Source organism: Saprolegnia parasitica, assembly GCF_000151545.1.
Source record: "Saprolegnia parasitica CBS 223.65 unplaced genomic scaffold supercont2.158, whole genome shotgun sequence".
Lineage (NCBI taxonomy): Eukaryota > Oomycota > Saprolegniomycetes > Saprolegniales > Saprolegniaceae > Saprolegnia > Saprolegnia parasitica.
The window spans coordinates 22,629-49,658 of NW_012156552.1; the positions used below are offsets into that span (position 1 = coordinate 22,629).

General features: G+C 56.7%; 8 protein-coding genes across 8 annotated transcripts; 5 read left to right on the top strand and 3 right to left on the bottom strand.

Annotated features, from left to right (window-relative positions):
• Positions 1 to 147: 147 nt before the first annotated feature.
• SPRG_21532 (hypothetical protein) lies at positions 148 to 1,550 on the bottom strand (the record flags this gene model as incomplete). The annotated part of the gene is made up of 2 exons (XM_012354370.1): positions 148 to 735; positions 771 to 1,550. The coding sequence occupies 2 exons, from the start codon at positions 1,548 to 1,550 to the stop codon at positions 148 to 150; spliced, it is 1,368 nt and encodes a 455-aa protein (XP_012209760.1).
• A 3,958-nt stretch (positions 1,551 to 5,508) lies between these two features.
• Positions 5,509 to 6,957, top strand: SPRG_21533 (hypothetical protein; the record flags this gene model as incomplete). The annotated part of the gene is made up of 1 exon (XM_012354371.1): positions 5,509 to 6,957. The coding sequence occupies one exon, from the start codon at positions 5,509 to 5,511 to the stop codon at positions 6,955 to 6,957; it is 1,449 nt and encodes a 482-aa protein (XP_012209761.1).
• Positions 6,958 to 8,712: 1,755 nt separating this feature from the next.
• Positions 8,713 to 10,776, top strand: SPRG_21534 (TKL protein kinase; the record flags this gene model as incomplete). The annotated part of the gene is made up of 4 exons (XM_012354372.1): positions 8,713 to 9,158; positions 9,218 to 9,372; positions 9,436 to 9,619; positions 10,311 to 10,776. 4 exons carry the CDS (start codon positions 8,713 to 8,715, stop codon positions 10,774 to 10,776), a joined length of 1,251 nt encoding a protein of 416 aa, XP_012209762.1.
• A 1,124-nt stretch (positions 10,777 to 11,900) lies between these two features.
• SPRG_15280 (hypothetical protein) lies at positions 11,901 to 14,627 on the top strand (the record flags this gene model as incomplete). Its single annotated transcript, XM_012354373.1, has 12 exons — positions 11,901 to 11,930; positions 11,975 to 12,175; positions 12,225 to 12,326; positions 12,385 to 12,515; positions 12,689 to 12,755; positions 12,986 to 13,081; positions 13,133 to 13,234; positions 13,734 to 13,835; positions 14,047 to 14,148; positions 14,200 to 14,301; positions 14,355 to 14,459; positions 14,505 to 14,627. The coding sequence occupies 12 exons, from the start codon at positions 11,901 to 11,903 to the stop codon at positions 14,625 to 14,627; spliced, it is 1,263 nt and encodes a 420-aa protein (XP_012209763.1).
• Positions 14,628 to 15,400: 773 nt separating this feature from the next.
• Positions 15,401 to 17,538, top strand: SPRG_15281 (hypothetical protein; the record flags this gene model as incomplete). The annotated part of the gene is made up of 7 exons (XM_012354374.1): positions 15,401 to 15,544; positions 15,590 to 15,730; positions 15,779 to 15,935; positions 15,986 to 16,084; positions 16,149 to 16,920; positions 16,984 to 17,171; positions 17,224 to 17,538. Exons 1-7 carry the CDS (start codon positions 15,411 to 15,413, stop codon positions 17,536 to 17,538), a joined length of 1,806 nt encoding a protein of 601 aa, XP_012209764.1. The 5' UTR covers positions 15,401 to 15,410.
• Positions 17,539 to 18,478: 940 nt separating this feature from the next.
• Positions 18,479 to 20,618, bottom strand: SPRG_15282 (hypothetical protein). The gene is made up of 7 exons (XM_012354375.1): positions 20,476 to 20,618; positions 20,306 to 20,434; positions 20,100 to 20,256; positions 19,943 to 20,041; positions 19,097 to 19,871; positions 18,858 to 19,045; positions 18,479 to 18,809 (listed from the first exon to the last, which is right to left on the bottom strand). The coding sequence occupies exons 1-7, from the start codon at positions 20,610 to 20,612 to the stop codon at positions 18,495 to 18,497; spliced, it is 1,800 nt and encodes a 599-aa protein (XP_012209765.1). The 5' UTR covers positions 20,613 to 20,618; the 3' UTR covers positions 18,479 to 18,494.
• Positions 20,619 to 24,086: 3,468 nt separating this feature from the next.
• SPRG_22352 (hypothetical protein) lies at positions 24,087 to 25,406 on the bottom strand (the record flags this gene model as incomplete). Its single annotated transcript, XM_012354376.1, has 2 exons — positions 24,087 to 24,976; positions 25,103 to 25,406. The coding sequence occupies 2 exons, from the start codon at positions 25,404 to 25,406 to the stop codon at positions 24,087 to 24,089; spliced, it is 1,194 nt and encodes a 397-aa protein (XP_012209766.1).
• A 272-nt stretch (positions 25,407 to 25,678) lies between these two features.
• On the top strand, positions 25,679 to 26,393 carry SPRG_15283 (hypothetical protein; the record flags this gene model as incomplete). Its single annotated transcript, XM_012354377.1, has 2 exons — positions 25,679 to 25,847; positions 26,278 to 26,393. 2 exons carry the CDS (start codon positions 25,679 to 25,681, stop codon positions 26,391 to 26,393), a joined length of 285 nt encoding a protein of 94 aa, XP_012209767.1.
• Positions 26,394 to 27,030: the final 637 nt, after the last annotated feature.

Consider the following 27,030-nt stretch of genomic DNA (forward strand, 5'->3'; position numbering starts at 1 on the left):
GCGGATCACGCTCCTGCCTCCGCCTGCCTAAATCCCGTCCCTCAACCGAGTACACACAACGAAGAAAGTCCGACATTCTTATTTAGCTTAGTTTATATCTATAGTATAGAAGACCCACTTGAACAACAACAGCTCTCATCGATGCACTTAATACGCGGGGTACGGCGCGTCCGTGTACGCGGGGTACGGCGCGTCTGTGTACGCAGGGTACGGCGCGTCCGTGCTCGATGGCGCCGGTGTCGTCGCCGCCGGCGTCACGGGCGCAGTCGTCGTCGCAACAGGTGTCGTGGGTGCAGTCGTCGTCACAACAGGTGTCGTGGGTGCAGCCGTCGTCGCAGCAGGTGTCGTGGCAACGGCCGTTGTCGGAGACGATGTCGTGGTAATAGCGGCCGTCGTCGGTGCAGCGGTCGGTGAGGACGTCATCGGCGACGTCGTCGGGGTACCTGTAAACGGCGACGGCGACGGGCACTTGTCCATAAAGATGAGCTTCTTCCCGACTTGCACCGTCGTAGCAATTGCACCGATGACGTCTTCGCTCGCAATGCTCAGTGCCACCTTGACGGCGGCGCCGACGATCTCGACCGTACTCGACGCACAGGTTGCGCTCGACGACGCGCAAAAGAGGCCGCACCGGAACGGCGTCTCGCCCGTGCACTTGGGCCAGCAGAGCGGGCCAAGACCCATGTAGCCCTCGTCGCACTTGGGATAGCAAAGCAAGCCGCTTTGTTCAAGGCCCTCGTCGCAGCCAAGGCGCGAGACGCCGACGCCACGACCATATGGTCCTTGCGGCAGAACGCGCCGTCGTCGTGCGAGCCGGCGGGGCAGTCGGGGGTGCAGATGCAGCAGCCAAACGCATGGTAGCCCTTCTCACACTTGGGGTACCACATGAGGCCGTTCTTCTCGCAGCCTTGCTTGTTTTCACGGTTGCACTTGTCTTGATTCCAGAGCGCGTAGCCCGAGCCGCGGCCGTACGCCTTGGGCTTGGTGCACGACATACCAATGTCGGTGACGCCTTGAACGCCGCCGCAGCCCTTCTTGCGGCAGATGCAGCAACCCACGTTCTCGTAGCCGTCTTTGCACTTTGGGTAGCAGAGCGCGCCCCACGGCTCTTCGCCCGCAAGACATTGGTTCGCGAGCACCGTGCCGACACCACGCCCGACAGGCTTGCGCATGCACACCTTGGGGTTCGGGTCCAAAAGCGAAAGCACTTGCTGGACCGCTTGCTGGACGCCGTTGGCAATATCCATGCCCTGAGCCGGGTCGAACGCTTCAAGCTTGGACGGCTTGGTGGCCCGCGCGACGTCCTGGAGCATCACTTCACTACCGTTGAGGTTGTGGAGCGCAAGCGCGTTGGCTTGTTCGAGGTTGAACTTGATGCTGTCGCGCAGCGTTTCGTTGAGACCGTCCTTGGCGATCGTCTGCATGTCCGCAATGAGCTGCGCAATGTTGCCATCGACGAGACGAAGCGTCGACGCCATGTCGCCGGCGTCGGGCTGCGCGTAAATGGCGACCGGTGCCGCGAGGCAAGCGAGGAGGTAGGCGAGTTGCATGGTGGTGGAAATTGAAAAGTGAGCCTTTTGGGATCGATAGTTTGTGGCACGACAGACGGTGCGATGTGCAGACACGGATGGAGAGGCAGTGCTGCGCGGCCTTGCACGCATGGAACATGCAGCGAAGATGCGTGGATGCCACCGGTACAGGTATGCTGGCTCTCTGCTATGTTGCACCGACGACGACGACAACAACAACGGACAACATGGTTGAAGTTGCAAGCGTCGGGCGCAAAAGATTGAAATGCGAGAAACCGTCTCCAATCGGTATACTGTATCCAGGGCATGCGCTGGCCGTTGACAATCATAGAAGGGGCTTGGAGACGCTACATTGTCTGTGTTTGCGTGTACAAATGGCATATCATTGTTCATTGGGACATGGTCGGAATACAACGTAACGTTAGAGGCTGCCCGCCTGCGGCAGCCGCCCAACGAGCCGCGTTGTTGACCAAGCTGCACCTCCAACATTTGCTGCTGAACACTCAAGCATTGTGCCTCTTCCAAATGATGGCAGCCCTGCGGCACGACGCATGGCTTCGCGACAACTTTGTTCCGGCATGTGCCGTTCACACGCCACGTCTCCCGCTCGGCGAAGCCTCTCGGCGGCCGGCTCGTCGTAGCACCTTGGAATCGCTAGTCCACCACCATATCCAGTTCAGTGTAAATTATATCTAAATAGACTCACTTCAACAACATCGTTGGAGGCTGCCACGAATGGTATCTGTGATGTGAAGGGACGCCTGCTGTGCCTCTGTATCAATAATGCACAACAAAAGGATCGACCATGCACGACCCAGATGCAACTGGTCGATCATGCACGACACCCGTCCGCAGCTGACCCGGCTACGTGTATGTTATTAGTGTACCCGACCATGACGGCACCTGGGTATACACAATCCTATGAGACACGCAACGACGTTGATCATTTGCGCCGATCGCGACGCGGCAGACAACCACACGCCGATAGTTTCACGATGCGTCAGTCGTCTGTGTTGTGTGTTGAGCGCTTGGGCAGCGCTGCAGCGGAACATCCTTTGTGGCTGATGACCTGTCGAGCTTTCTTGTTAAGGGCGATTAGCGCGAAATGCATGCAATCTTGGCTATCGAGCCAATGATCTCGACGCACACATGGACACGCTCATCGATGTACAAAGGAGGTCGCAGTAGGACCGAAACGATGACAGGCACGGGGTTCGCACCACTGTAGACGGTTGGGCGCGGCTTGTTGGCGAGACTGCGGCTCTCTTAAAGTTATTTGGGCACCCGAGGCGCGAGAGATTGTAGCTCTTATGGTAGAACGCGCCGTCATCGTGGGTGCGAGCCAGTAGTTGAGGAGAGTAGACGCAGTACCCGACGTTGTGAAAGCCGACTATGCACTTGAGGCTCTGCAACACAAGAGTATACTTGCATGCGTGGTTGTTTCAGAACTGCATTGTCTCGGTTTCCTGAACGCGTCGCCAACGCCGCGGCCATTTGCTGGCGTTGGGTACGCGCGACGCTACCATTATTAACGCCCTTCTTGCACTAAGGGGAGCAAAGTGCAATGAAGGCGCTTCCGCCTTCGTTGGGTCACTTCCAAGCACAGCGGAAGCGGTTTGCCGCGAAAGACGGAGAGAGCAAAGGGTGTTTTTCGGCGCACGGAGCGGAAACGATCGTTTCGAGAGCGGAGTTGCGCGACCACTCTCGTGTTAGATGTCGACTCCTGAGAAGCAACCCGCCGCTTCTTCCATGAGGCTGGGGCGGTCAGGCCCCACGCACCCTTTTCGTGCCAGAGCATTAGAGCATTCCTGCGTATCAAAACTAACCGAAAGCAGGCGATCAGTAGCACAAGTGGTCACAAGCGCGCCAGCTCGAGCCCAAGTACATGGAGGAGATGCCCGAGAAGAGACGAACCCGCCTCGCCCACCACTGACATGGCGGAGACACGGCTGTTGCCCCGAGTCGTTGGATCTTGAAAGAGGAAGCAAGGATTTCGGACGCCGCGACGGCATCGCGCCAAGAGAGAGGGCCGCAGCACCGACTGGATCGCGTTCGTGATGTAGTACCAGTTACATATTTATACTAATAGCACGAGTACGTTCTTCTAGTACGCGACGATTATCTTGGCCTACGCCGCTGACACCGTACGGCACGCTGCACATGAGCGCGGGTGTCTTGGACTAGGTATAACGAGAAGCTGCTGGCCCTCAGTTGTCGCTGAGGATTGGACAAGTCTGTTGTGGTGAACGTTCAGAATCTCAAGGAGGTCTCTTGCGGCGCGATCGACTGAGTCGTGATAAGCGCATCGAGAGGCATCGAGCCTCGAGAAAGAACCGCCTCGGAACAGCTCTCGGAACCTTCTGAAAACCAAAACCATCTGACGGCAAATGGCGATCTTGCTCGATTCCTGTAACAACTGGGTTTGCCCACTGATCTTGCAGTGTTGCGGGTGACTTCTGCAATGGGCTACGTAAACCGCAGTCCCTTATGGCACGACAGAGCCTGCGATCGCGAATACGAGATGACAACCAACGTGAATCGTTTTCGTGGAAGGGTTAAGGGTGCCTACATGTATACCGCCATCCTCGGCGGCCCTTGCGTTTCATCGTACTCTAGTAGAGGCGCAACTAGAATTTTGGGACTTGCTCAAACTGTACCGGTACCAGCACACATACTAGTGGGTGGGTACAGTACGTCGACGATAACGACATTTCGCCGTGGTGCACGCGATCACAAGTGCACAGATGTATACGTATGTGCTTACCGTGTGCATGCGTGACCACGCGGCAAATCTTCTTCAAGTGAGCAATCAGCGCATAGTATAAGTGAGCAATCAGCGCATGCGTGTGGACGCCACATGGGTGCGATGCCACGCGCCCAACGATCGGCTCTGGCTCGTTTATGCGCGCGACAAAAGCAACCCAAACGACGTCTCTATAAATCCACAACTCGCCGCATGTTGAGTCACTTGCAGGGGACGTATCGACACACCTTTCGCGTCCGAATGCAGTTTCCTTTCCCCTGCTTTCTTCACCTGTTGGGTGCTGGACTCGATTCGTGGAAATGTATGAGCCAAAAAGACCTCGACCACCGATGCCGTCGCACCGTGCATATATGTACGTGTAATCAGAGACGTTGTAATCTGGCTCGGCCGTGGTACGTGACCGCCGCAACGTGCAACTCACACAAAATCAGATTTGGTGCGGGGTAGGGCTGCTAGGCGTACCACGCGTTTCACATCCGGATGTTTTCAAAAGGTATCTTTCAACCACAACGTGTTCCCGATTCGTCTTCTTGGCTTGCACTCTAGTATAGTTGAATATCCAGTACTCGAATGGAGCCGTCTCAAGTTATTTGTACGCTGGAACTGGGCATGACCTGTACATTGGATCAGACGCGAGGCGTGCCGTTGCGGAGGGTCCAGATTTTCCAACATTTGTATGCATGGATGTACCTTCTCACGACAAGAAATGCTCAACTCGTACCTTTCATAACCTCCCCATCCTGTCGTTTCCACGACGCAGCTGCCAATGCATCAGATCACCCTTATCTTGTTGATCCTGGTAAGGACGCGTAAAAGACACTCATGGGTTTCTCGGGTACCACGAAATCGGTCCTATATCACCGCGAGCCATCGCCGCGTTTATAGCAACAATCTCGATGCTATCGAGTCGATGCGCTGGACAAGTGGCGTCGCTCTGGGCGTCGCCATTTGTGTTGGATAGTGTATCACGGTGTTACACTGTTTCCCTCCGCTCCGTGTCGTACCACGGGTTTAGGTAAACATAGCGGCGACCTCTACACCCGATAACAAACAGACACATCGATCTGTCAATTGCGTATTACCAACTCGCGTTCACGCAACTTCACCCACGCGTGGGTAAATTGTGGGGCGTTCGTATTATTAACAAGTGTGGGCAGGTTTGCTCGCCTCATTCTTTCATTTGCAGTCTCGGACGCATTTACCACCTCCATCAGCATGAAGCTCCTGTCGCTTTCCACGCTTGCACTTGCGGTCTTTGCCGTCGCGTCGGCCCAGCCCACGACACCGACCAATGTCTCGGTGCCCGAAGCCGGTGTCGCGTCGGACATCCCTGTCATCGTGCAGCTTGGCAAAGACGCCGTCCTCGATATCACCAACCTCATCAACGACTTCAAGGCCATCAAGGCCAGCGGCTTTACGTCCGACCTCGTCCAGCAAGCGCTCGGCCACTTGCAGAGCGCGATTGGCCACGGTGTCCGTGACGTCGGCCAGGCCAAGACGATCCTTGACAACATCAAGAATCTGCTCCAGAACGGCGGCACGCCCGCGGACGCGGCGGAGATCTCAAGCGCGCTTCAAAAGATCGTGCAGCTTTACTTCCCGACCAAGATGCCGACCAACTCGACGCTCGCCGACGACATCCAAAAGGCGTACGCCATGGGCGCCGAGCTCCGCGCAGACTTTGAAGCGATCGTCAAGGACCTCCAGCGCATCGCGGCCGGCGGCTTGACGCCCGAGCTCACGCAGTCGATCCTTGGCCACCTCCAGACGGCATGGAACCACGGCCTCAACAACCTCAAGGACGGCAAGAAGATCGTCGACGACATCAAGGCGATCGTGCAGGGCGGCGGCGTCGACATCAAGGACGGTGTCGCCATCACGAACGCGATCCAGTCGGTGCTCCAGCAGTTCCTTTTGACGCTCGACCCGAACCCGAAGGTCTGCATCCGCGATGGTGTCGGCCGCGGCTTTGGCACGCCCGTCGTCAACCAGTGCTTGGAAGGCGAGGAGGCCTACGGTGCGCTCTGCTACCCGAAATGCAAGGAAGGCTACGAAAAGGTGGGTTGCTGCCTCTGCCGCAAGAAGGGCTGCAGCGGCGCCGAGGGTGTCACCGATGTTGGCGCCTCGTGCACCAAGCCCAAGGCGTACGGCCGCGGCGCCGGCTACACGCTCTGGAACGAAGACAAGTGCAATGCTGAAAACAACGGCCAGTGCGAGAAGAACGGCCTCATGTGGTACCCCAAGTGCAAGCCGGGCTACCACAGCTTTGGCTGCTGCATTTGCACGCCCGACTGCCCCGCGGGCACGACGGACGACGGCGCGTTCTGCCGCAAGGACCACTATGGCCGTGGCGTCGGTGTCTCGCGCCTTGGCTGCGACAAGGGCCTCGAGAAGAGCGGTCTCTTTTGCTACAAGCCGTGCGCGCCCGGCTACAAGGGCGTCGGTCCCATGTGCTGGCCCCAGTGCCCGCCGTCGATTCCGTCCAACTGCGGTCTCTTCTGCACGTCGACGAGCGCCACGTGTGCCTCGAGTGCGATCGAGATCATTGGGTCTGTTGCCAAGATCGCGTTGAGTGCTGTCAACAACGATACGGCCGGCGCCATCTCGACGGGTATTCAGGCTGGCGCGAAGGTCATCACGCTCGAGAAGTGCCCCAAGCCCTAAGCGGCCATCACGTCGAACGAAGAGTGGTGTTTCAGATTTTCACCAAGGTTTTGTGAATCCTCGACTAATCGTTTACTGTTAATACATGCAGTCATGCCTTGCAGGTTCTAAATCCATTCTACATCCTGCAGCAGACTCTTCTGTCCTAGCTTGTTGGTGTCCTAGCACACGAGGCATTCGGGCAAGCAACGGAGAGCAACTAATTGTCTTGTCGACAAAAGCAGTCGCTGAGACTGGCGTTTGATACAGACAGAGTGATTATATCAAACAACTTTTGTACAATACAATTGTAAAGACCCGTGTGAGATGTTGATCGAAATTACTTTTCTCATCGGCGACTTAACTTGATGGTTCCAAGCGTAAAGATGGCACGGCGTCGACCTGGGCCAATACCCAAGCACGCCCCGCCGACGCTACAGGTAAGAAATGATCACCCACCGCCCCCCCGGCAACATCAAATGTTTCGTCATATCGCTGTGGTAAAGCCTCCGACGTCCAGATGAGCACACGTTGCTGCCACGAAAGCAGTGCCGCGGTTGGCACCCGCGATGATACGCTCAACCACGCGATGGTCGGACTGCTACCGACTTGTTCACGCGTGCAACCAGTCGGGTTGTCCGCTATGTTGCCCAACGCGCGTTTAATGTCACGCGAGGCATAGATTGTAGCACGGTTGGTTCAAGATCGCTACACACTGGAACCAAAGTGCGGCGCGTTGCGAAGCCTTGATCTTGCGAAGCCTCTGTCAATCGTTCTTTCAGCGTCTTCATCGTTCCGTTGCGGCGCACCGTGAATCAGCGCTGGGTATGAATCGTTTTCGTGAGTTTCATACCGCATTGACTTGAAGGGTTCTGCAGTGCGAGCACGTCGTCCTGGGCTCTGGCCTACACGATACTTGCAATCAAGAGAAACCACGAGCGCTCGAGCGATCATGATTTGTCACCCACAGCCACAAATCAACTGGCTCTTTTCAGAAGAGTGGCACTCGCCAGCTTTCTGGTCTACCAAAGGCGCCTAGCTGATGTCTGCTTGGTGCATTTAGGCGTTTCGATGTGTGGCAGATTTGACGAACGGCTGCTCGGCGTGAGACTGCAGCAGTTATTGGTCTTGTTGCCGGGGCCGTAGACGACGCAGGTGGTCGTTGTCTTGCCCTTGGGAGAAACATGTGTCCCAATCGATTGCGCTATTCGACGAAGGGTCGAACGCTTGCAGTGGCCCATCAGTTTTCTCTAGTAGGGGCTTGTGCCACCTGGAGGTGCGGCTGGCGAGCCCCCCCCCACCCGAGGCCCATTTCTACCTGCGGCGCCGCCTCAAGACCCGAGCCATCGATTTTTGACCCGGCTTTTGTAACAGATACATGGGTGACCAATATCAAGTTCACGACAGCCGTCCTTGAATTGTTGTTGATACTCGTTCAATTCCAGTACGAGTTGATATCCTCGTAGCGGAGACTGCCTGCGACAACAACAATCACCATGGAGTAAAAACCATGAGAATACAAATGACACAAATGTTCATGTTTGTTCAAGTCAGCTCTCGTCTTTGCTTTGAAAGATTCGCGTCGCGGTCTCCCAGTATTCCTCACTTCCAAATACATCGAGCACATCACACATGCAAAATACTACCAAGCACAACTTCGAGAAGCGCAACGACGAGCTCGTTGCTGCCGACGCGACGTCCAAGACCGTGTCGTCGAGGGAAGCAGCACCGGATCAAGACGCGAACTCTATCGACGCTGCGCAGGCGACACCCAAGATGCTTACATGCCTTCCGCCCGCGTTCATGATTGCCTTCGAGTCAATCCACGTCCATGGCGAAGGGGTCTTGGGTCGCAGTGCCCTTGGAGGTGTCACTCACGACGGGACCTTTGACGGCGCACCAGTGAAAATCCTTCGGATCGAATCGCCGACACCCGAGTCGGTTCTCAAGGTCAACCGAGCCGTGCGCCACCAAATTGACGTGCATCATCCCAACACTGCCCAGTTTTACGGCGTGAGCTGGGAGACGGGCGCACCGCTGTGCATTGTCACAGAGCACGCAGCTCACGGGACGCTCGCGATGCTACTGGCGTCCGACACGGACCTGAGCCTCGTCCATATCGTGCACCTTCTACTGGACGTGGCGAGGGGTATGCTGTACCTGCATTCGCAACCAACGCCTCTCCTCCATCGCGATTTGCGCGCTGCCAACATCCACCTCATGTATGTACCCGCCGAGATGCAGGCCATGCGATCTGATATGTGTCGTTTGTCTCTATTAGGCACAATTTCAAGGCCAAGGTGGCCAATTTCGAACTCTGCGGCAAACTCGGGCTCGAGACGTCGCTCGTAGGGACGCCAGCGTGGACCGCTCCCGAGATGTTGCGAGGCGAGAGGGACTATACGGAGAAGATTGATGTCTACTCGTTCAGCATGCGTACGTTGGAATCTGGGAGATGTACTGTACCATGGGACTCATTCGCGGTTGCTATTTGTGTAGTGATGCTCGAGATCTTGAACCGAAGAGCGCCGTACTCGGATGCTGCATTGTCGCCGGACGAGCTCTTGCACAAAGTAGCCCACGAAGCCTACCGACCGAGCCTTGTCGAGCGGGATATGTGGCCGATTACGCTCGTGGAACTCATGGAAGCGTGCTGGCAACACGACCCTACGGACCGTCCCGCGTTTGCTGACGTAGTTGCGATTCTTGACAGTATTCTTTCGGAACACTGCTAATGGCGTCTCGGTGCACAAGCGAACTGCAGCGATCGAAGCGGCGGTAGATGGTCCACCGCGATTCTAGCCCGTCCACCGTGGACGGGCTAGAATCGAGTGGATTCCAACTCGATGACAAGGAAGGCTGATATCGTACTAGTAGCTGTCTAGCTAGACGTGACCAAGGACATAAAGTCCTTGCTGTGATGAACGTTAACACGAATGATGTGTACTCGTGCGTCTTACCGAGCGTGGAGTCGCATGCACACGTCAGAGTTCCAACGAGTTGGGTGGCAATCAAAATAGGTGGCAGTCGCCGTTGTGCTTATGATATCTTTAAAATCCGCTCGCAATACAAGCAAAGACATGTGGCTGATGGGATCCAAGGGTGCCAAGCAGGATAGACAGCAACATGATGGATGCGCTTCTGGACCCAGACCTGTACGAACGGGCTGCCACGTCAGGCCGAGGCGCACCGGATCTGAAGACTTGGCAGTAACTTTCCGCGGGCTATACGCTTTCCGCTCACCGTGCTGCAATTCATCTACTAAGATATCTTGTTGCGCGTAGGATTGTTCCATTCAATGGGGCTTGTGGACCCATCAACCTTTTGATGTAGTCGTCTCACAGGAACGAATAACGCGCTGCATGGCTCGACAGGGCCGACCAAGCGTGCCTCTTCTGCCCCGCGCACGAGACGTACCGCCACTTCCTCGTAGACTGCGACTTCGTCAACGACGTGTGGAGCACGCTTCACGCCGTCACGGTCCCTTTGGGTGTGACCTTGCCGACTACGCTCTCCGGCTACCTCTACTTGACGCCCAAGACGGCGTCCAGCATGCACCAAGCCGCGTTCCGCTACCTCTGGCCCGTGCTCCGCGCCTGCGTCTGGTTCAACGTCTGGCGAGTCCGGAACGACCGCGTCTTCCGCGCCGACCTACCGCTGCCAAGTCCATGGACGATTGCCGTCAAGGCGGCACGTGTCGCTCAACTGCACGTGCACCACAGCCTCGTACGAGAGCCCGAGCAGCCTGCTCTTCGTCGTCTTCTCCAGCTCCTCGCCCAAGACGAGTGGCCGCGATGTCACCTCGTCCCGCGGATCGCGCTCCTGCCTCCGCCTGCCTAAATCAAGTCCCTCAACCGAGTACACACAACGAAGAAAGTCCGACAATTTTATTTAGCATAGTTTTATCTATTGTAATAGACGACCCACTTCAACAACAACGAATAACGCGCTGCAACCTTCATGACCCATGTCTTGAGTGATGTTGTCAGCTACTAGTACAATGCAATCGTGTACTCTCCAGCTAAGTCGAGGGGTTCTTCAACCGGTTGGCTTTGTGGTTTGAGGCCGGTGCGTGGACAGCAACCTTGGCCGACGTCGCGTGAAGCGAGTCGGTACCCATACGTACGCCACGAATCCGATCGCGCGGATTTTCTTGCCGGCGTAGGCGGCTGGTTCTCGGAGCTAGCGTTGAGTTGTGTCTTGACCTCGCCAAGCGTTTCGACCTTGAACTTAGAGCCCTGTAGTACCTTGGACGATAGCGCCGAGATTCGAAGCGACGATTGAATTCGTTGACCGTGTCGTATAGGACGATGGCATATACATGAGAATTAGTGCGCGTTAGGTGCAGTCGAGGGCCGTGATGGAAAGAGAACGAGCGAAAAGGAGAGTGGCGTCTGGCGTAAGGGTTCATTCACAGTGTCGGGCGATAACAAAAAGTTGATAACCCCATCAACTAATATTGTATTTGAAGCTTCTCATTCGATCATGAGCACCGAGTGCACTAGATGCCATACGTCAGGAACAAACGGCAAGTGGGTGCTTTCAGAAAAGGACCCAAAAAAATTGCGTCGGAAAGTCGTCCGTGCTGTGATTTCCGCTCTGTCCTTTCTTACAAAGCCGGCGCAGTTTCGATCCGAGCGATTGGACGCTTTCTGAGTGGCCTATTAAAAGCTGCGCTTCACCAATTGTTGGCGATAACATCTCGTCCGCTGCCCGGAAAACTCCCTTGTATTACTTGTGACCAAGTGGCAGGATAAAATAGAGTACTAGTATACCGGTACTACGAAAGAGACGTTGGATGCGCCGAGTCGCCAAGCCACCGCTTGAGACAGCTCCGCGTGACGTTTTCAAGGAGTTTTCTCGTCACTGATTGGCTGCATCTGATAGACGTCCGGATTGGTCGAGAAAGGCGGCATGTGATTGGCTCTGGTCTGCGAAGGGCAATCATTCACTTTTCCATCGTGATGAGCTCCGGCGACGACGACAACGACGCTGTACGACGCAGCCGACGCACCGATGTCACGCTCTCTTGGTGTAGACGCGTCACCGCTTCTTTGCAGCGTGCGCCAAGGGCGACGTGACCACGGTCACCGAGACCCTCGCGCTTGGCGACGTCGACGTCAACGACGTCGACGACGACGGCAATGGCGCACTCTTGCTCGCGTGTAAATACGGGCAGCTGGACGTCGCCCAGCTTCTCTTGCTTCATCCGTTTCTAGATGTGAATGCATTCAACGACGTAATATGTAGAACCGCCACTGTGCACTACCACCATGATAGACTCGTAGGTGGGCTATACGCCGCTGATGGAAGCCGTCGATGCGAGCCACCCCGCGCACGTGGCCGCACTCCTCCAGCACCCGAGCATCAACGTTGAAGCGACGGCGCCGGTTCGAATCCTCACTTTGTCGCGGATATTCATTTTATCGTGCATCCTCAAACGAGTAGGGCGGGTCCACGGCGCTCATGCTCGCCTGCATCCAAAACGAAGTCGAGATTGTTACGCACCTGCTCGCGTACCCTGGTCTCCGTGTCCACCACGGCCTCGAGCGCACGGGCATTACCCCCTTCATGATGGCGTGTTGCCAAACAACACGGATGTGGCCGCCCTCTTTGTGTCGCGACCCGAATTCGACATCAACGCCACCGCGCACGAGGTGCCTCCATCTCTCGCTCCCTCTCTCGGTAGTACACGGTCGGATGGTGGTTGAAACGATTAGGGCATCTGCGCCTTTATGCTGGCCTGTGCCAGCGGCGCCGTCGACGTCGTCCGCTTTCTTCTGGACCAGCCGCGTCTTCGCGTTAACCAAGTCGATGCGGTAGGTCTGCTGTCATCGCATCCTCCTATGTAGTACAATGGATTCGAAAGCAGCATGACTATCCTAGAACGGCAGTACGGGGTTTCTGCAAGCCTGCCGGCGCGGTCAGACCGCCGTCGTCGAGGCGCTGCTATCGCACCCTGCAACGGATCTTGGCGCGACGACACAGGCATGGACAATATATTGCACATTTGTTTGCGTGTAGTACGACGGTACCGTACGTCTTGTAGAACGGCTACTCGGGGCTATTGCTGGCGTCGGACGGGGGGCATTCAGACGTTGTCCGGCTGCTCTTGCCCCAGTCCGACATCAACCTTGTCGACGTGGTACGACCGATTCGAAAACCTCTACCGAGCCCATACTACGCCCATGTCTAGAGAGGGGTCTCGGTGCTCATGTATGCGGCGCAGCAAGGCCGGACCGAGATTGTGTCATTGCTCCTCGCGCAACCGGGGCTCGACGTCAACTGCACCGATAGCGTAAGCAGATATCCCTTCTAGCCGATGAAGCAGGACGACATTGCTGTAGACTGGACGATCGGCCTTTCTGCACGCTTGCGAGCAAGGGCACGACGACATTGTCGGCCTCTTCCTCGACCATCCAAACGTAAACGTGCACCAGCGCAGCCATGTACATTGACGCCATCGTCGTTTCAATGGTCTGAGTGGGAGAGATAAATGTAGGATGGCTGCGCGGGCATGGTGCTTGCGTGCGGCGGCGGCTGGCTCGGTGTCGTGGATCGCCTTGTGAGTTCTGGCGCGCTCGACGACGTCGCGGCCAAAAACGAGGTACTAGCACCATTGAAAACAACCCACGTGATATCGCAGCAGATGGGGCCGACGCCGTGGCTTGCAGCGTGCAATGGAGGCCACGACACCGTGCTTCGCTATCTTGTTCAAGCACGGCCCACGCTCAATGTCAACGACGTCGATCGGGTCAGTGGCAACGACACGTATCAATGTATCGAGCGATGTGTAGGACGGCAACTCGGGCTTGGTGCTCGCGAGTGCGCACGGGTATCCCGACACTGTCGACTACCTCTTGGACCTGCCGCGCATCGACGTCAACCTCGTCAACACGGTAGAGTCGGCCTTTTTTTTGGAAAAAATGGGGGCGACAGGTGGACGATCGCGTAGATGTTGCATTCGGCCCTCCACGTCGCGTGTTCGCATGGCCACGCGGTGATCGTTGCCCTGCTTTTGCCGCTCGTGTCGCCCGAGACCCTCAACGCGCCAGACGAGGTCGGTTCTTTTATGTCATTGCCAGACGTACTATGCGAGGTGTTGGGTAGGACGGCATGACGCCGCTGCTGCTCGCGATTGCCGACGACCACGCTGGTATCGTACGGCAGCTCTTGGCCGAGCCCACGATCGACGTCAACGCGCCCGACGGCGTACAGTACCCCGCTTGACAAACGCAGCGTGTCAAACTTCGTTCTATGCAGGAGGGTCGGACGCCACTCATGGCCGCCAGCCTCTTTGGCCATTGCGAGATCACGCGCGCGTTGCTGAGTCATCCGCACGTGCTTGTCAACGCCCAAGACGAGGTCAGTTCGATGCTGGATTCCGCGTGCGAATGCGATGACTACATGGTATGTAGGAAGGGTCGTCAGCGCTATACTACGCGTCGGCCCTCGGCTTTGTTGATATTGTGGACGCCCTTCTCGACGCGACCAAGGACATTCAAGTCAATGCCACGACGCTGGTAATAGATAGAGTAGGACACGTAAGTTGCTGACATGCGTGGTAGACGGGGATGACGCCGCTCATGGCTGCGATGGACCGTGACCATGATCGTGTGGTTGCGACCTTACTCAAGCACCCTGCTATTGTCGTGCCCGAGGCCAAGCGCGACGCTGCCCACGCTCCGTAAGCTCTGTGAGACAGGACCACGGAGGCTGCCCCAGCCTCTTGCGATGCGAGCGATTGGTTTCCATCATTGCTTGTTGTAATAAATGTTGGAGAAACAGCAGGATGACACGGAGCCAATGAATGCTGCACGGTTGTACAGTCGTCCGTCCATACGTTGACAAACGAGCACATGCTACCGGTAGGACACCATGCCATGTCGGCTAGCATCGCTGACGAGTGATGCCACACACTAATAGACTCTGGCCAGCTTGTCTAATAGTACGTAAACGTGTACAGCTCTTAGCGCCAACGGTGCAGACAAGACGGCGCATGGGAGGACTAGACGAGCGATTGGTTGCTGTTTCTCAACAACTGGTCTGCGGCACGCGCCTGTCTCTGACACCATTGCGATGCACAGAGGATGCTGTGTAGTCCTGTGCGTAAAGACGGCCAAATGTACTTGACTTTGGGGCCATGTACCCCGCGCATCCGTAAACCATACCATTGCACACGAGCCTTGGCACCGGTCCATGCAATGTCCATGCTGTCTATCATCGCAGTTGGATGATGAGGAGTGTCCAACCATGGTGTCCAACGACCCTGCCAACGACCATTCCGCCTTTCCCACATTGCTCCAATTTCGCAATGACCTACCACCGGGGTCTTACCAAAACAATACCATACAAAAATCAAGGTTCAAAGCCCCGGAACGATAATCAGATGGGTGGGGGACCCTACAAAATGAAGCAGCTGTTGACACGCAAGCAAAGTGCTGGCGGCGCATTGTTGAACAGTCGGCGCAATCATGAAGCGGACATGGTCGCGCTGCGTGAACGGGCCCTTGGGGCAGCGCGTGACGTTCGCCGGCGTCTGTGCCTACGTGCTCGCAGCCACGGCCTTCTTCATCGTCCACCAACTGTACACAACGCCCGCGCACAGGTATTCGTGCCTATCGAGCTCCAATGTCGTCACCACGATGCGTAGAATTCGGCACGTCTTGGTGGCGAGCCTTACACCGCTGCGGCACGCCACCTGCAACTACCAAACGACCGCCTTTTCTTCGCGTTACGAAGCGATCTATGCGGCCCCGCCATCCCCGCCGGCGTCGCTCCAAGCCCTGCGACGGTACGCTTTGACAGCATACAAACCGTCTTGACGCTTTCTTTCATATAGCCACTCGGACGCGCAGACGCAACTATCGTGGGCCGACTGTCTTCCCATGCGCATGGTGGTCTGCGGCGTCAACGCTGGCTCGCAAGACTCGCTCTTCACCCAGTCGCCGCCGTGCCGGTCCGCCGTCTTGCACCATCTGCTCGTCGCGACAGCCGCCGTACGTTCCATGCAGATCTTATTTCTGACTTGGCATATCTCATGCAACAGGCTATTCAAGAGCGCGGCTACAGTGCCATGCCGATTGGTTCCGGGCTGCAGCATCTCTGGGAACACGGCGCGCTGCCGCCCAACGCCACCAGCATTGATGTACGACCGCCCATTACCCACTCGATAGATGCTGCGCAGGCTGACAAGGTTATCCTGGTCATAGATGCTTACGGACGCCCCGATTGATCTCGCCGCGTGGTTTTGGGCCCGCGGGTTTGCCCACTTTGTTGATGAGAAGAGCGGCCATGCGGTCACGTGCATGGCCCCCCACCACACGCTCGCGACTCTTCTCTACGCGGACGAGGGAGCAAGAGCAGTGCCGCCACCGTATTTGCGCTGGTCGACGATGTTGAGCGTCGACGATGTTTTCACGATTGCACCCGAGAAGGACCATGTCTATTGGCAGTGGCACTTGACGCCGCTCGCTTGCTTGCCATTGTACAACTCGTCGATGCTCGCGCCGTCGTTGCCTGCTTCGTTCTTTACAGCGGGACACAGTGACCAAACGCAGACATCCAACGCCACATACCCCAACCCAGCATGCGAGATCCTGTGTGACCAGGACACGCCGGCCCTCATACGCAATGTCGACGCCAACGTTGCGCGCTGTCCGCTGCGCAACGATGCAGAGTACAACGCGCGACTCGCCGGGTACTTGCGCCAGCCGCTTCCGCTGCAGCTCTCGCCAGCGCACGAGCCGTACATTGCGCCGTTTAGCGACACGACCAAGCTCCGCGAAGGCAAGCCGTGGGAATACTGTCTTCCGATCAAACCGCAGCAGTGTGGCGCGCGACGTGGTATCAAGACGACCCTCTTCGAGACGCCGCAAGGCAAGCCATGCCGGTCGGCCGTGCTTCAGATCCTCCTTGAGAACATGCTCGAGGTCGTCCAAGAGCTGCACCTTCCGTCGTTTGTCTACTTTGGCACGCTCCTCGGTATGCATGGCCCGAAAAATAGGCACCAAGGCGACGTATTACTTAACGATATTTGTGTGCTAGGCGCGTGGCGCGACGAAGCCATCATTCCGCACACGGCCGACGTCGACGTCGTCCTGCCGTCGTACACGAACTGGACCCACGTCCAGGATGTCATGTGGGCGCGCGGCTTTTACGTGTTTAAACGTGATATCCACGGCGCCTGCGTCGCGTCGCACCACCCGCTCGCGTCATTGCTGTATGCGCCGGATGTAGGTCTTTCGACATATGACGTGGCAGCGTCTCCATGCGTCGTGTGTGTAGCAAACGCGGACCGACTCGTCCATGCACGGCACGCCGTATCTGGATCTGTACATGTGGGAAAAAGAGTACACTACATCCACGGCGTACATCCAGGTCGAGACGGCCAACGCCAAGCTCACCGCGTCCCAAGTGTTTCCACTCACGTGCAACCACACGATCTTTGGCAGTCCGGTGCCCGGCATCCAGCACCCGGAAGCCATGTTCAAGAGCGAGTACGGCGACACGTACGACGTCGACCCGAATTTGCGCCTCGAAGCGTGCGAGTCGTACTGCGACTACCAGCTCGTTCCAAACAAGAATGTCCCGGTCACGTAACTAGATCAATAGAGAGTTGATTAGAGATACACGTCGACCACCATGTCGAGCATGTTGCTTGAAGACACATGCGGTGACAGACATGTGCATCCAACTTTCATCAATGGCGAGCCGACATCCCATCGTTGCCGTCTTGCGCCTTCCAAAGGCGCTTGTGTGGGTTGCGACTCGGACTAGTATGCAGACGCCCAAGACGGCGTCCAGCATGCACCAAGCCGCGTTCCGCTACCTCTGGCCCGTGCCCTGCGCCTGCGTCTGGTTCAACGTCTCGCGAGTCCAGAACGATCGCGTCTTTCGCGCCGACCTACCGCGGCCAAGTCGATGGACGATTGCCGTCAAGGCGCCATGTGTTGCTCATCTGCACTTGCACGACAGCCTCGTAGAAGAGCCCGAGCAGCCTGCTCTTCGTCGGCTTCTCCGGCTCCTCGCCCAACACGAGTGGCCGCGACGTCACCTCGTCCCGCGGATCGCACTCCTGCCTCCGCCTGCCTAAATCCCGTCCCTCAACCGAGTACACACAACGAAGAAAGTCCGACAATTTTATTTAGCATAGTTTTATCTATTGTAATAGACGACCCACGTAAACAACGGAGAAGGCGATAACAGGTTAGGTCCTACGCCAGATCTCGTGGTACGCTACAGTACGTGGCATTCGTCGTCGGTGTCGAGGTCATCGAACGTCTTCAGTGTCGTCCTCTGTCATCAGTGTCGTCCTCTAATATGTAGACGATAATAGACGACCCACTTCAACAATGACCGCAGCTGTCGTTCCCAAGGATGGTCCAGAAGTATATAGTACCTCGGTAGATCTTGTCATCTCGCATTGATGATGAGCATGCATTAATGTCTTTGGAACGAGTCGCCGCCGCCGTGCCATATTTGCACGCTGTCCACCGTTGCATCCAGAGGTGCGACTCTACATTCTTTCATGTACTAGCATGCCACGTTGCGAACATCTACTTGCCGCTGGTTACGGTCGCATTGTCCAGTAATTGGTAGTCGCAGTACGCCTCGCACGACGCCAAGTGCAGTCTCGGGTCCGATGCGTATGTCGATCCATACTCACTCCGAAACATGGCTTCGGGAAACTGAATTCCGGGCACGTGGTTGCCAAAGATCGTCTCGTGGCACGTGAGCGGAAACATGTAGGGCACGGGCAGGTCGGCTTGGGCCGTCTCGACGTGGATCTTGCGGTCCTTGACGCGCCGCCACATGTACAAGTCCAAGTACGGTGTTCCGTGCTCCGACTTGGTCGTCGTCACCAGCGTATGCTACACACACGCAACTTGCATCTCCCGCTGCCACGTCATCACCCGTACCTTGGGCGCGTACAAAAGCGATGCGAGCGGGTGGTGCGACGCGACGCAGGCGCCGTGGATATCACGTTTAAACACGTAAAAGCCGCGCGCCCACATGACATCCTGGACTTTGGCCCAGTCCGTGTTGGACGGCAGGACGATATCAATATCAGGCGTGTGCGGGATGATGGCTTGGTCACGCCACGCGCCTAGCATTGTCAAGTTAGTCCTCTTGTCGCATAGTTCTTGGGAATTCATACCAAGTAGGGTGCCATAATAGACAAACGACGGAAGACTGAGCTCCTCGACGACCTCGAGCATGTTTTCCAGCAGCAGCTGCAGCACGGCCGACCGGCACGGCTTGCTTTGCGGCGTCTCAAAGAGCGTCGTCTTGAGCCCGCGCCGCGCGCCACACTGCTGCGGCTTCATCGGAAGACAATACTCCCACGCTTTTCCTTCGCGAAGCTTGGTTATGTTGCTAAACGGCGCAATGTACGGCAGGTGTACTTCATCGAGCTGCAGCGGCAACGGACGGTCCAAGTACTTGGCCAATCGCGTGTTGTACTCTGCGTCGTCGCGCAGAGGACAGTGGGGCACATTGGCCTTGTCATCGCGAAGGCTGTACAGCACATCATCGTCACAGAGCGCTTCGCAGTGAGGCCGAGGCCCCTTGACGTCGACATCGTCGTGGTGTCGCATGCCTTGCGCCGCCGTAAAGAAGGTTGCGGGGTGCGCCGGTGCCGTGATCGACGCACCGTACAGCGGCAAGCACGTCAACGGCGACAGCTGCGCGCGTCGATACGCATGCTCCGTCTGCGATCCAACGAGCAGCTGGTCCTTGACCGTATGCAGCGTCGACCAGCGCAAGTGCGGTGGCGGCACCGCTTTTGCTGCATCTTCCGCGTAGAGAAGAGTCGCGAGCGTGTGGTGGGGGGCCATGCACGTGATCGCATGGCCGCTCTTCTCATCAACAAAGTGGGCAAATCCGCGGGCCCAAAACCACGCGGCGAGATCACTCGAGGCGTCCGTGAGCATCTACCAACAGCATCATCCCCTCATGAGCCTGTGTCGATTCCATCAGTAGAGTAGGTCATGGGATGCCGTACATCAATGCTGGTGGCGTTGGGTGGCAGCGCGCCGTGTTCCCAGAGGTGCTGCAGCCCTGTGCCAATCGGCATGGCTGCATGGCCTTGGTCTTCGATGGCCTAGCAACACGCATATTCGCATGAGATATGTGAGGGATAAGATCTGCATGGAACGTACGGCGGCGGTCGCGACGACGAGATGGTGCAAGACGGCGGACCGGCACGGCGGCGACTGGGTGAAGAGCGAGTCTTGCGAGCCCGCGTTGACGCCGCAGACCACCGTGCGCATGGGCAGACAGTTAGACCACGATCGGTGCGTCTGCGCGTCCGAGTGGCTACAGCAAGCACGATGAGGCATGCGCATGGCTTGTATGGATCGTGTACCGTCGGAGGGCTTGGAGCGACATGGGCGGCGACGGCGCGCTCGCATAGATGGCTTCGTACTGCTCGGCAAACGCCGGCGTCTGGTAGCTGCAGTCGGCGTGCCGCAGTGGCGTATGGCTCGATGCATGGCTACCGAGGCTGTGACGACCCGTGTTGTTGAGTACCGGTACCTGTGACGGGTGGTCGCTGTGTACTGGCGGTGAAGCAAGAAGAAGGTCGTGGCCGCGAGCATGTAGGCGCAGATGCCGGCGAGCGTCAAGCGCTGCATCGTGGGTCCTCTCAGAAGACGTGGCCACGTGACCTTCATGGCGCCGACTCTGAAATGCCAAGCGTCGTGTTGCGCGTCAACAGCTGGTCGCCTTTTTTTGTGGGCCCCCAGCCATTTGGTACCGTATTTTATTTTGAGGGTACGATTTATCACAACGTTTGTATGCTGAATTTATTAGTATTAAATGATTGGGTAGGACCCGGGTCCGTTATGTGTTGCTGGACGACCACCAAGTGCGTTGGACGGTCGTCTCCGCGGTCACTAAAGTTGGAGGCGGCGACTACATCCAAGCAGAGACGCAGAGACTGCGTGGTGATAGTACCAGGCACCGTGTCTGTAGAACAGAACCGGTATGTAATTGTCTTGGTCCAGCGTCGAAACTTTCGACCTCGGCGCCGAGGCAACAGCTGGATGAGGTGTAATGGGTCTGCATCGGCTGGCCACGCCAACACCGTTGCAAGTTTTGTACGTCCTATATCGTCCTCAGTACAGCTCCACCATTAACACCTTAATCTGTACCCTGGAACATGAACTACTTGGTAGTCGGTTGACTCGATGTGCAGCCCGATTCGAAAGCTGTTTTCGACTCTTCGTTTCGCGGTACCGGTAGCTTCCCCACGTACACACTGAAAGAGAGACGAGTGTTCAGCATGAAACTGCGCCACCATGCCCCCACGCTCATTCGGGATCGCGTCCACTCATGACTCATGTGTCGCGGCCTTGTCATGAGTCATCATGACACGGCTGCGGGACGCTGGGAATATTGTACTACATCAGTCTTGCCATGTCCCTTCGCCAACCAGACATACGAAGAGAATGACATCGTCTGTGACGTCTACAGCACGACGAGTGTCGAATGTTGGGGCTTCCGTGTTTGGACAAGCAACAAAACCTCGAGTACGGGTAGCTCTGCTGTAGATGGCACCTTCTACACGCCCACGATGCCACGTCACGAGGACGCTTATTCGGATCCGGATAACGATACGCCGAGCCGCTCGATCTCTGCGACGATCCATCAATCCATCCATCAGACGTGTTGGCGTTGAAATAAAATGAGCAAACACGAACTCCAAGAGGTTGCATACATGGCGCCTGAATAATGCGTGGGAGGGGTTCGTTGGGGGCACGCGATGGTATCGGTTGCACGCGCGTACATGCAACGCGTTCGCTGTATTTTGTCGTGCAAGAAGTTCCATTGCGATACCTCGACATGCGCACTACTCGTCGTACATCTTATTCTGGACGTGTACATGGTCAACAACTGTTGAGGCTGCACACGACCGACACGAGTGGGGCATGAAAAAACGAAGGTCGGCCAAGGAGTGCAAGAGAATCCCCCACATTGCAGCACCTACATTGAGGCATGGCGCCCGGAGTGCCACGTAACGTGCGTGTTCATAAACAAATATTTTATTTTGCTACACGTGGAGGGTCTCGCGTCTGTAAAAGCACTGCGCTACTGCCCGCACCGACCTTCTGCAACGTCTGTGGACGAGCGCCGCTTGGATGGACGGTGTCGTGACGAGGCGGCGATATGGGTACATGTGGTTTCATGGTACGTGGGTCTTTCGTCTCTACGAAGATTTCAATCAATCCATCAATCAATCCATCCATCAATCAAGGGTACACGTGGCGCAACGTCTATAGGGCGTCCCGCCAAAGTCGTCAACACTGTGACATTCGCTTCTGCTTGTAATAACCCATACCAAGGCGCCCAAGGATAACAGAAGACGCGTCAAGACGACACTGAAGACGCTCGATGACCTCGACGCCGACGACGTATGCCACGTGGCGTACCACGAGATCTGGCGTAGGACCTATACAGTCATCGCCTTCTTCGTCTACGCAGCTACAGAAAGAGCTCGTCGGGTGACCGCCACGCTATATTGTCGGCGGTTCGTTCAATTTGGACGTCTCTTGGAAACAATCCCGATTCGCGGGCGACGTACCACTCTAGTCCATCGACCATTGCCGTCGAGGCCGCACTTGCACCACAGCTTCGTTCAAGAGCCCGAGCAGCCTGCTCTTTGTCAACTTCTCGGGCTCATCGCTTGTGCCGTTGTTGACGCCTCGTGAAGCGAGCGACCGCAGTGCATTGATCGACAATATTGTACAGTGTACGTAGTTCAAAACGTTGTTTGTTCGATCGAACCGACCTGTCTTGTTTCTCGCTCAAGCGTACGACGACTACAACAGACGTGCGGCGCCAACGACCCAATGCGAACGGCGCAGCGGATGCAGCCGCCTTGAACGGAATCCCTCGACCATCATCGACGCATTGATGCGTGGCATAGCTTTCTTGTGCGTGGATTGTCCGGAACGATCGATCCGAGTTGGACCTAGGCGACGCCAACGACCTTTCCGTCGAGACTTGAAGATGACCAAGATCTCGTAGAAAATAAAAAAAGACAATCAAGCATATCGCTTCACAGCATCAACAGCATCGTGTATGCAGCTACAGATAGAGCTCGTCGGGTGACCGCCACGCTGCGTCGTCGGCGGTGCGCAGGATTCCACGAGGTCAAAGAGACGCCGGTCGTCGCACTTGGCATAAACGTTCGATGGCACGTGCAGAAGGAGCTCGACGTCGCGGCGCAGCGCGCGTGGTCGCACGCCTTCGACCAGCATGGCGCAAAAGAGAGTCGCACCGGCGAAGCGAAAGTTGTTGGCCGCCTCGTTGGCGCGCATACAGTGAGTTGCGACGCGCGCGCGCGGGCGTCGGGAATGCGCATGTCCATGACGAGGTGCACGCGGTAGTGCTGCACGATCGCCTCAATCGACGTTGGCGTCGTCTCTGCCAGCTCGCGCGCGATCCAGGCGAGGATGTCGGCGTCGGCGATCGCTGCCTCGGCCATGCACATCTTGTATTGCGCGAGAAGCCGCAGCGTCGGCGGCGCGATCGTCGCTAGGATCGACTGCCACATGCCTTGGCTTCGCGGAAGGTTGCCAAGGTGGCGAGCGTCGTGTCGGCCAAGACCGGCGCAGCGAGGAGCGTCTCCATGTTGCTGTTCTCATCGTCGTCGTAGGCGAAGCGCTCGTCGAGGCCAGGTTCGAGCTTGATCCTGGGTCACCGTGTTGGCAAATAAACACGTCGCCCAATCGCACGGCGCGGGTGTCGAGTATATTGGCCAATCAGCAAGAAGTCAAAGCCGGGAGCCAATCAAATGGCGTCGGTGCCCGCGGAAACGCACGTGGCAGCCCAACGGGCGTTTTGCTCACACCGACCCCAGGATCGAGCCACTGCGAGATTCCGGTAGATAGATGGATATATGGGAAGATGTATAGATGGTTGAATATATCGATAGTTAGATCGATTCGATGGCGGCATGATTGTTGTCTCTGAGTGTATCTTGCCAATATCGCAATGTGCGTAGTGTAACTAGTAAACAGAATGCGCAGACATGCTAAAGTGAGTTCTCGTGGCATCGAACGCGATGTTTAACGTGCAAATCCAGTGTATTTTTCAGTCTTATATATGATAATCAACTATGCTAGAGCCACCCCTTCGGCCGCTTAGAGCGCCCCCCACGCGAGGAAAACGCCAAGAAGCAGCATCGCACTCGTGGCCGCGGTCTCTGCGTTGGATGTTCGCTGCAGCGTCGATGTGGTGCCCGTGTAGCTGAGTGTGAGTTGGTTGCAGTCGGTGGAGAACGAAATGGGCACCGAGTGCTTTGCGTAGGGCGTAAAGACGCTGCTGCAGACACCCGTGACAGTCGACACGGTGAAAGTTGCCATTGGACCCGAGACCGCATACGTTCCCGTCGTCGAGCACGTGCTGCCGCTGCCATCGTGCGACTCGGTGAAATCCCCAGAGGTGGCAAGGTCCATGCGCATTCCCGTCGCACGGTACGAGCCGCGAAGAGGGCAAGTCAGAGCTGGCGCGGGCGTTGGCGCAGGTGTCGGGGCGCGTGTCGGAGTGCGTATCGGAGCACGCGTCGGAGCGCGTGTCGGAGCGGATGACGGCGCTGGCTTTAGGTTGGGGCAGATGCGGTAGAGAGGACTTGGGTCGGACAACATCTCACCACCATAGATATAGGTGCAGGATGGAAGCGTCTTTTTCATCCACAAGTAGTTTGCTGGGCAGGCCGACGTGCAAAAGCCCGATGGCGCGTCTTCTGGTGTCTTGATAAGAGAAAGACTGTACTCGAGGTCACTGAACATCGCAAGATAAGAAGCGTTGAGAAAGCTCGAGCAGTTGTACCAAAGGTACGCATTATATGCATCGTGCTTGACGGCCATATCCACCATGGAGCAATTGGTCCCGACTGCTGCAGGCATGCACCCATACCGATGTCGGAATTCGTCCATCGTATTGTCCCCGTACGTGTCGACGCAGTTGGGCATCAAATTGGCCATCGCGTTGATGAAGGCCGAGCAGGTGGCGGAGCCACATAGCGCCATGACTATCTCAGTTGTGTAAGATCGAAGTCCGTACAAGTTTGCGTCTTTGACACTGGAGCAGCTGAGCCACATCGGTTCTTCGTACTGCAATCCGTAGGACAAGATTGCGTCTGCCGTTGTGCACGCACCGCCGTTGGTCGTTGGACGCGTCATGTCGGTGCACAGTTGATTTAGTTGCGCGACCTTGGTGAATGTTCCGGCGTCATTAACGCACTCTGGAATGCTGCTCGTGAGGCTCTGCAGGTCGGCCTTGCACGGCGGCCGGCACATGAGGTACTGATCGTCGTCGAGTCCATCCGCGAACGTCATCGAGCTCTTCCAGCTGGGTCTGCTCGCAATGCACGAGGTCGAGACGTGGGCCGCCAAGAAATTCGTGATCTCCGTATCTTGGTCTGCCGTGCAGGACACAGCGGTCGCGGACGTCGCCAGCATGAGCGCCACCGTCGCAGCGCCAAAGAGATTCACGGTGTTCGAGGCGAGGCAAGTGGCTGACTCGGTTCTTTTCGTTCAGGGCAGTGTCGTTTTGGTAGGCGGTTCGAGTGTGGATATTCTTGGCATTGGTCCTCTCCATTTTTGGCTGGATTTGGGTGACGCCATTCCAAGGGCACCAGATGCCTTAGACGGCGTGCTGTGTGCTCTGTGTCTTACGTCCTTTGCTGTAAAGTATTAGTGCCGGTCGCTGGCAGCGGTCGGTGGTCGCGCCGATGGCGCCGCTCTTCGCGCACTCGGCACCCAGAGCCCCTCGACGGTTCAAGGCGTCGAGTCCCCGGCGGCCGTCAAGGAGATGGGACGTCGCCCCGCGGGCGCGATCACCATGCCTCTACGAAGTCCCGTCGCCACTCGGCCCTCCGCCGCCGCCACCAGTCGTACGGCGTCGGTTCTACACTGTATGTGCTCGGTCGGTATCCGATTTATTCAGATGCAGATGCGGGCGGTTTCGTTTGAAACACACCCGACGGCTTGCACTCCTCTGCCGGGTGGTCCGAGTACAGGAGCCTACATACGACCTCGCGCGAGCTATCACTCGGCGAGTGGGGTCCACCACGGGATGGATCTCTCCGTACGCAGCTCACTCCCAACGACCGAGTGCTGGCGCTGACTCCCACGCATTCAGGCGTAGCACTACGTATGCCAAGTCTTTGTAAGGAAGATAACGCGAAGCACGATGATATATATATAGTGCTCTCCAAATACAAGACTTGCAACCACCTCCGGGCAGCTATTAACGTTATTACACGACTGCACGTCCGGCACTTGGCTCGTCGCGCTGTGGTGCCATCGCTTGACGCGCTCGCTTCACGAGGCGTCAACAACGGCACAAGCGATGAGCCCGAGAAGTTGACAAAGAGCAGGCTGCTCGGGCTCTTGAACGAAGCTGTGGTGCAAGTACGGCCTCGACGGCAATGGTCGATGGACTAGAGTGGTACGTCGGCCGCGAATTGGGATACGGATAACGCACCGTGACATTCGCACCTCGAGTTGTTTCCAAGAGACGTCCAAATTGAACGGCCAAATGAATATACATTATTTAGGTTGCACTCTTTCACCATTTCTGCCATCGCGCAACCCGGCGTGGTTGCAAATACGAAAGAAGCCGCGCAGGTTGTCACCTCGCGAGACGACTTACAGCTATCCTAATCGTAGAGACCATGCTGGGGCTCGCACGGTTGTGATATCGCTAATAGTTTGTGACCGAGTTTGGGTAGATGGCGACAGGAAATGTCCATGCCCTTCAACCACTGCGATCACACATCAATGTACACCAAGTAAAGGGAACACCACAGACACGCCTATACGAAGCCATGCGCGTATCCACACTGTATGGATTGGTGTTGTTGATGAAGTGAGTCTAGTGAAATCGTATGGAATGATGTTTATTGATGCGCATATCCTAGTCCAAAAGCATGTATATGTAGAGAACCGCTGGCGGTCGTTCGACTCGAGTGCGACTAGAGCGCGCACCACGCGAGGAGCACACCAAGCAGCATGGTCACGCTGGCCATGGGCGCGCTGGACACTCGCTGCAGCGTCCACGTCGTGGTTAAGGCTGCAGATC